Here is a 9,105-nt window from a genome sequence, read left to right as displayed (position 1 = left end):
TCACTGAACTTACAAGAAGACCACACTATCTTGTTACGGTTAACCCAAAGCTGCAACAGATCATTGCCATCAATGCCGCCTCGTCACTATTAGCTATCCTTGCTAAGCCACTAAGCCAGCTCTTCACATCAATGCCCGCTACTGCTAACACCTGATTATTACTCAAAGACCAGCATCTTTCAGCAAAGGAACACTCACGCATCAAGTGGATATCTGTTTCAGAGAAAGAATTGCAAACCGGGCAGACCTCATTAATGAACACATGCTTGGTCGACAAAGCCACCGCAGTAGGCAGAAAACCCGAGCAAAGTCTCCACATAAAATTACGAACGTGCAGCGGGATGCGAAGCTTCCAAATCCAGTCCCAAACTTCCCATGGCGGAGCAGTGATTTCACCTCTGATGTGCCGATAGCTGCTCTTAACGGAGAATTTACCGTTTGCTTCCAACGCCCAACATAAGCTATCATCTATATCTCGAGTACTGAGAGGAACTTGAAGAATTCTAGAGACGTGAGCTTGGCAGAAAATGTCGTTCAACAGATTAATATCCCAAGACTTCTCATGCACATTAAAAAGGTTATAGACCTTAGCATCAATCAAGTGCAAGGGGGCAGCTGTAATAACCTTTGAAAAATCTTTGTCAATGAGCCACGGACCAGTCCAGACATTGGTATTCCTGCCGTTACCGATCCTAGTACGTGCACCAGACTTCACAACCGACTGAGATTCAAAGATACTTCGCCAAACGAAACTTGGGTTCGAACCCAGATTCGCATCTAAAAAAGAGGAGTTTGGGAAGTAACGGGCTTTGAAAATTCTGGCCATAAGGGAGTTTTCTCTACTCAACAGCCGCCAAGCTTGCCTAGAAAGCATAGCAATATTGAAGTCGCGGACCTTACGGAAACCCAAACCGCCAAATCTTTTAGGAATGCAAAGCTTGTCCCAACTTGCCCATCTAACTCCACGCTTCTCCTGATTGTTAGACCCCCACCACAAGGCGTTCATCATCCTCTCAAGCTCATCGCACAACCCCGACGGAAGTAAAAAAACGTTCAAATGCTAGTCCAAATGCTTTCAATAAATTCCATACGGGAAATAATATTCGAACCTGTTATATGTTTTTTGTCCCAAACTTACTGTCTACACTCTAAACCAACTGAGCTAACCCGTGATGAGTTTAATTTTTATAATTATGTCTCAATTTAAAAGATTTTTTTTAATTGTATTTGTTGGCTAAATCTATCTCTAATTTTGACATTTACAACTTCAATAAGTAAATAATAATGATTGCGTTATTAGGTGGCGTTTGACCAAAGCATGAGTTAATTTGAAAGAACAACAAATTAGACAGAAGCTGAAGAATCTAGAATTGATGTCACGCTCTGAATTCTTCGGAGCGCTAGAAAACGAGAGTGGCTGCTTCGGAATTCGTAATAAGTCTCAGAAACGATAAAACATACATAAATTATAATACACACATCGACGGCAACCGAAACTCCACCCTTTAATCTAGCATGAGAATAAAGATAAAGTAAAAACCTGCGGAAGTAAACATATCAAACTAACATTATCATACATAAGCATGCCAAAAGCGGATAAACATTATATACAGTTATACAAATAAAACCATTCGGAAAACCCCAAGGAAAACCAGACCGGCACAAAAACAACTACATACTATTGCGGTTATAGACTTCAAAAGTTTTACAACTTTATTTTAAACATTTCCGAGAAACAAAACATCAGAAGTACCACGCCAAAACAAAAATACCCGAAAATGTTAAAATCCACGGGTGAAATAAAAATCAGAGTGAGTTCATATAAATATATTTAGGCCAAATGTCGTAAAAAGGCCAAACCTTTTATAAAAGTTTCACAAAAGTCCTGACCTTTCAATTTTGTCGATTTTGGCCAAAAACAGATTATTGGTTTCAATTGTGGCCAACTCTCAATTTGATTTCAATTTGCCTATGTGACTCCTACGTGGAATGCACATATATTGAAAGGTCAGGACTTTTGTGGAACCAAATAATCCATTTTTGGCCAAAATCGACAAAATTGAAAGGTTAGGACTTTTGTGAAACCAATTAATCAGTTTTTGGTCAAAATCGATAAAATTGAAAGGTCGGGACTTTTGTGAAAGGTTTGACCTTTTTACGACATTTGGTCTATATTTTATTACCGTTTTTTAACTCTATTTTCTATATACACTTCTTCTTCTCCATCTGTCAAAATAATCAGTTTGCGCTCTTTAGCAATAAAAAAAAGAGTGTATGCAGTATTCACCGGGGATTGACTGTTTATACTGTTCACAACGTAGTACTATCATATTCCAAAGTTTCTAATTTTTAAATTAAGCTACGTGTCACTATTTGGACGACCGAAATTATGAGAAGTGATATTTAAATTCAAATGGAGAATTTAAATACTTGGAGAAGCCCAAAAAATATGGGAACTATAAGAAATTATTTTAGAAATTTTTGGATAATTATAATAATATATCGAATCTGATACGACGAACTTACAGAGCTCACATCTCCCAATTAAAACATTCGAAAACGACGTTCTATATGTCAAATCAAAACTATCGACGTCTTCTTCAATTTTTTTATTTGTCTCATAAAATGCGATTGAAAAAAGGATCAGAACCGAAAGAGAAAGTTCTATTCAAATCGAACCGCTCGGTTCATTATGTCAAGAGAAATATTATTTAAATTTAAATTGGGAATTTAAATACTTAAGGGGGCTTATTATAATATTTGGATTACAAGGAATAAATTTTGAAATTTTTGGACGATAAAGTAAATTTTAGCAGACTGCAATTAATTAAGAAAAATAAATATCAAATAAAATAAAGGTCCCGAAATAATAATTTTAGGTTTATTATCCGTGATATAATATCTGAAATTTATTGGTAAAGTTTTTTCGAAAAATATGACGGCTTTATAATTAAATACAGTCGAGTAATTAAAAACACGAGTTAAAATACAATAAGGCCCGAACCAAAGTGAACTTTTGTCCCATGCGTATGTATGCATCATCACGTTAATCTTCTTCAAACCAAAACTTTATTTGCAGCCACCATTGTTGCCGTACCCCCTATTTATATCATAGGAAAGTGTTTTACTTTGTTTTTCTTAAAATTTCTTTAAGAAAAATGTTTATCGGTTATGTATTAATATTGGTAATTGGGTATTTATTTTATGATCAAGCATGTTTTGGGGGTGGTTTATAAACTGAAGATTTTGGTTCTTTTAAAGGTTTGAGTATGGTGTTTTAAAGCTTGATTTTTAGCTTTAAAACGTAATTTTGAGCGTTTTTACGAGTTTTCGAGACTCGTTGGACGTTTTTGACTCGCCGGAGACCGAAACCAGGTGACTGGAATAATCAAGCAATGGCTGAAAATTCTAAGTTTATTGTATAATTTATGGCTTGAATTTTAGATATATTAAACTTGGTGTTTATATAAATAAAACTTAATTTTTGTAGTATTTATTATTTTAATCTCTAAAATTAGAAGTTTAATTGCTAAAATTAGTGTTTGATGAAAGAAATTGTGGTTGATACGATAATTATTATGGCTAGAAAATTTTGAGCTATGGTGATGATTGTTAGTTTTAAATTTATTTACAAATTTAAGGCTTAATTAACTTAAGTTTTATTAATTTTAACTAAGTGGTATTTTTAATATGTTGTTTTGGGTAAGTTTTGTTATGCTGAAAATAGGTAGATGGTGACCGGAAAATTTCTGGTCTAAACCAGTTCCGGCACCGACACCGACACCGGCGACATGCGGCGCGTGGGCATAATAAAAATTACAATAAAAGTTTTTATAAAAGGCTTAATTTTTTAAAAAACCCCCACCTTGCATTTTTTTTCGTTTATACCCTGACCTTGTAAAAACACCATTTGTACCCAATTTTGAGTTTTTATGTTTCATCTCTACCCAAAAGCATTAAATTGTACTCTTTTCATTTGAAAAAAGTTTAAAACAATCCTTCATTTTTAACTTATATACTAATTAGATATTAATATTATTAATAATACAAAAATACCATCTTTTTCAAAAAATTAAAAAATAATTATTATTTTTTATTTTTTTTTAAAATATTACGAATTTTTTTTATTTTTTTTAATTTTTTTAAAAATATTTCCGACAAAAAAAATTAAAAATAATACTAATTTTTTTAATTTTTTATTATTTTATCAGATTAAAAAAATTAATTAATTATTTAGATGTATTTGATTATTTTTTAAGTTTAAGGATTTATTTGTATATTTTAAAATAGAAAAAAGTATGTTTTAAATTCTTTTCCAAATGAAAAAAGTACAATTTAATACTTTTGGGTAGAGATGAAACATAAAAACCCAAAATTGGGTACAAATGGTGTTTTTACAAGGTCAGGGTATAAACGAAGAAAAAATGCAAGGTGGGGTTTTTTTTTAAGGAATTAAGCCTTTATAAAACTATATGCTAAATATGCACGGACAGGGAGATAAAAGTTATAAAAGTTTAAATGATATACTTAGGTAAATTTTTAAAATCGAACAAAATAAATACCACGCATAATTTAATATATTTTTAAGGAAATGAAGTAGGAGTTAAAAGATGGGGTATTTTTAAGTGATTACTTTTTCGAAAAGACTCTTTGCCTTACACTCATTTGTGGTTGAGCGCATTCAAATACCATTCATTTAGAACAAAAATAGAAACTTTTTATTTATTAATTTGAACTGAATTTAAACTAGAAATCAAGCCAAGCAAACCGAATTGAGTAACCAAACAGTCCTAGAGAAGAGAATCGATTTGGTTAGATCACATCAAAACAAACTATTGTTGAATTGGTATTGGCAAGACGAACATAGCCTCAATGTAATCCTTGACGTGCTCTGGATTGGTATAACCATCAAAGTATCTGTAACAAACTTCAGCTACACGAATAATGTTAACTATAGGCATAAGTAGGTGCATTGGAAGCGCGGTAGGGCTCAAACATTCCTCGTTTATTTTCTTCCACGACGACTCAATTATCCCCTCAATTTCACGAGTAGCTTCCGCTTCTGAAATTCCGTTGTGGTGCATATAGCATTGAATGGCAGAAGCAACATGTCCTGTGGATCTCTTCTGTTCATCCTCGTGACTTACTAGATCATCAATGAGACGAGTAATTGTTCCTGCAGCTTTTATAATTTTGGGACATTTTAGCAGCCATTCAAACTCTTCACTCCCTTTAACTTTTCCGGTTCCTGCATAGCATCCCGTAATTATAATCGGAATGCCGCCTGTATAAAATGCTGCCTTCATGTATTCATCCGGTGATGGAACATAACCGTCGTGTAGCCACTGGGCCTCAGTCATGTACGCTTTGATTATTCGAATCACCTATTAATTGTTTATGCAAAATTTAGATTTGAATAAGATATCATCCCTAAAGTATTAATGTATAAAGAGAAAAGGTTACCTCATTTTTTAGATAAGGGAGTGCGAAGGTTCTTTCTTCTTTTATCATGTCATTCTCAAATTGTTCGAACAGATCTAAGAAAGCTTTATAAAGAACTTTCGTATACTCGGGTACAAGATCAAGGCTAGTAGTGTCCCACCTAATATACATGAAATATAATAATTAAGTTATAGAAAGGTATTCTAGTGCCTCACATTATTAAATATAATTAGTTAAAATATTTATTAAAATTGAAAATTAAAACTAATAGAATTTTGGCAAAATGAATTAATAAATACAAAACTATAACGAGATTGATAGTCATGTCTTGAGCCAAAGATTTTGTCAGTTTGGCCCAACAATATTATGACTAAATCAATTATATCTAAACATCAAATAAAATATATGAATGATCTAATTATTAAAAATGAAATATATTTTTACACTATTTACTTGTTTTCTATGATAATTAATTCATAATTTTTAAAAACACGTAAATTATTTTAAGAAATTATCTATCAAATTATACTGAATTGTATCTTATTTTTAATTATTATATCTGCTATCTCTTTTAATTTTCTCATTGGAAATAATTGACTTAAAAAATAAAATTGTCGGACCAAAGTATTAAATTTTATTATTAAGATATAGTTATCAATTTCATGATAGTTAGAGATACATGACTAGTGAGAGTAGACATGTTTTAATATTAGAAACGCATGCATTAAGCCATCTTTGTAATAAGAAAACGTTACAGTTAGACAAAGGCTTAATATAATTTAAGCTCCAAACTATACTATTTTATTTTATTTCATCCTTTAACTTTTAATTTTTCATATTTAGCATCTTAACTTTTTATTTTGTTCTATTTAACTCCTCAAACCGTTCATGAATGACACGCGTGTTGGCGTAGAAATATATATCAAAATTTGACCCTTAAACTATAGTATTTTGTTTTATTTAACCTCTTAGCTATTTTTTTTCTATTATACGTCGAAATTTCTATTTTTTTGACCATTTAATCTCTACTCAATCTATTAGTTTTAGAAAAACTATAAATAATGCCCTTCCTATTTAAACTAAAGAACAATGTCTTTTATACATTATTTAAAAATTCATTTAATATCATCAAAGTAAAGTAAATTTAAAGATTTTATTAATATTGTTAAAAAGAGAGACAACTCCTTCTTCTATCATTGTTGCAATGTATAAAATATGTTTGCATGCACAAGAAGTACTATCATGTAATTACTTGATTAACTTTAAATATTTTTCATTTATTTATAATTTTTTTTAATTTCTACCATCATCAATAAATTACGAAAATATTATCAAAGTTTGAAACAATTTTTAAAAAAAAATTTCATGTCACCGTGCATAAATTCATTTTATATGTTTTATTCACGCGAGACATAATATGGTTGAATATTAATTAATTCGAGAGGTTAAATGGAAAAAAAATGGAAATTTAGATGTGCAATAAGAAAAAAGTAGTTTAAAACTTTATAGATCAAACATTGCTAGTTATTCTTCACGCGCTTTAAAACGTTAAAATATACGTACTTCGTCACGCTGGACAAAAAAGATTAGATCGGAAAAAAAAAAGAAAAGTTTAGATGTACGATAGACTAAAAATATAGTTAAAAAATAAAAAGTGGTGCAATAAAATGGTATAGTTTAGGTGTTAAATAATGTATGAGGCTGTTAGACAAACCTCTCTATTGCTTGGGTAAAAAGTTGGAGTTCATTGAATGCACCATATCCATCGTATATATCATCCACTATGGAGAGCAGTATTAGAGTTTGTGTAACAAGTAATCTGGAACCAACATATTGAGGTTCGGAAAATATTCCAATCAACCAGAAATAGATCTCTACAATTCTGTCTCTTGCAAACGGATATTTTGACACCAAGTCCAAATCACTCCACCATCTGAAATGTAATCAATTTTGTGGTTAGCAAAATCTACATGTCAAATAAATAAAAAGGTTAGAACAGCATTAATATTTTTACTTTGAAAGGTCGCTGAGTTCTTGTTGATGCACTAATTGTACTCTATTGAAGTCTAACTTGGCCAAATTGAGTAAGATTTCATCGCGAGACTCGTCCCCTTCGTACAGAGAGATGAACTGTCTGGCTTCAACTCTAGGCATGCCTCTGTGGAATGGATGTTTCAATGCATTGCTTATATGCTTTTCGAATCCATTAATGTTAATAGATTCCAAAATGGGTTTGGTGAAAGCGATAGCTTCGTCTAAGATATCTTCTCCGGTTATGCTCACAAACGCAGCTTCGTACAAACTCAGCACGCCCTTTACGTCCGTCGCTAGGCTTTGCTTGAACTTACCATCGATGTCCTTGAACTTGTTAAATACATCTGTTGAAATCATTTCAAATCGATCATAGAATTAATAAATATCAATCTTTATGAGACGAAAACTTTATTAATTAACTAAGATTATTATTACCAGAAGTGATTTTATAACCATTTTGTCTGAGAACTCGGAATACAAGCGAAACAGTATACAAATCACATTCTTCATCTGAAGCTCGAGCAACGAGAGCATCAAAATGCTCGTGCAGCAGTTGCTCTATATCGTCCTCAAAATGATATGACAAGCCAAGACGGTTTAGCAAGTTGATCAAATTAAGTTTTGTGAAAGCATCATCCGAACCGGAGATCAGCTTGCTCTTCACTTCCGATTTTAGCACTTCTATCTGCTTGGTATACGATTCGTACACCTATATAAGAGTTAAACGCAATGAGTAATAAATAAAACCTTTTACTAATACTCATGTTTTATGAAAACAAAAACCTACTGATTACCGGTTGCTTAAAAGAGAAGGAGCTAAAGCTGTCACCCCAAATGGTAGGAGGAAAGCTGACTTGCGGACGATCTCCTTTGTTGGATATTTGCTCTGCCCTTATTGCTGGCTTATTAGTCATACAATATTTGATTTTTGTGATGAGTAAAGGTGTAGAGTGAATGGTTTTTGACGGATACAAACTTTTGTTACTAAAGTTTGTGAAGGAAAATGCTTGCAGTGCCATTTTCTGGAAACAAAAAACCAATTCTTTTTTACTAATTGCTACAGATCAGATATTGTACTCGCTAACAATCCGTTGCGTTATTTATAGGAAAATTTCAGTTTATTTTATTCATTATACATTATCTATCTAATTTTATGAAATTTGTATGTTATTATTAAAATACTTTTGTTTTTAAACAGACAAACCACGAAGAGGCCAACCTTCGTTTGGCAGAAATTAATTTATACTCCTTTATTCATTATTTTAATGAAAAATATAAATTAGCAATTTTTTTTATATCAGAGATAACACTACTCTAGGTTAGTTGAGAAGTTCAAAACAAATGAAAATTAATTTGACAACAGGCAAAATTTTTAAAAGGAAAATAAAAAAAATATAAAAATACATATTTCTAAAAAAAATTACATTTAATACTTAAAAAGTTTATTAAAATACGAAATCGGTTTTTATTTTTTACGTACTGTACCAGAGATATATACCATATCAAATATGTATCAAATATGTATTACAAATTTATATTTTTATATTAAAATAAGTACGTAAATTATATAAAGTTTTTAAATTTTTAGGTTAAGTTGAATTTTCTTGATTATATACATATTTTGTAAAT

At 31.3% G+C, this 9,105-nt stretch overlaps 1 protein-coding gene across 1 annotated transcript; it reads right to left on the bottom strand.

Annotated features, from left to right (window-relative positions):
* Positions 1-4,695: 4,695 nt before the first annotated feature.
* Positions 4,696-8,535, bottom strand: LOC126680344 (valerianol synthase TPS1B-like). Its single transcript, XM_050375468.1, has 6 exons — positions 8,271-8,535; positions 7,912-8,185; positions 7,457-7,820; positions 7,157-7,375; positions 5,464-5,602; positions 4,696-5,384 (listed from the first exon to the last, which is right to left on the bottom strand). Exons 1-6 carry the CDS (start codon positions 8,493-8,495, stop codon positions 4,833-4,835), a joined length of 1,773 nt encoding a protein of 590 aa, XP_050231425.1. The 5' UTR covers positions 8,496-8,535; the 3' UTR covers positions 4,696-4,832.
* Between the last annotated feature and the right edge of the window lie 570 nt (positions 8,536-9,105).

Source organism: Mercurialis annua, linkage group LG1-X (genome assembly GCF_937616625.2).
Source record: "Mercurialis annua linkage group LG1-X, ddMerAnnu1.2, whole genome shotgun sequence".
Classification (NCBI taxonomy): Eukaryota; Viridiplantae; Streptophyta; class Magnoliopsida; order Malpighiales; family Euphorbiaceae; genus Mercurialis; species Mercurialis annua.
Note: the sequence above shows the minus strand (reverse complement) of the source record. Positions and strands in the feature narration are given on the sequence as shown.

Bases quoted from the DNA above. Each gene is read 5' to 3' on its own strand.
- LOC126680344 (XM_050375468.1), bottom strand. From the start codon at position 8,495: ATGGCACTGCAAGCATTTTCCTTCACAAACTTTAGTAACAAAAGTTTG. The intron at 8,186-8,270 runs GTAATCAGTAGG...ACTCTTATATAG, and splicing joins CCTTCTCTTTTAAGCAACCG to GTGTACGAATCGTATACCAA. The intron at 5,603-7,156 runs GTTTGTCTAACA...CATGTATATTAG, and splicing joins TTTACCCAAGCAATAGAGAG to GTGGGACACTACTAGCCTTG.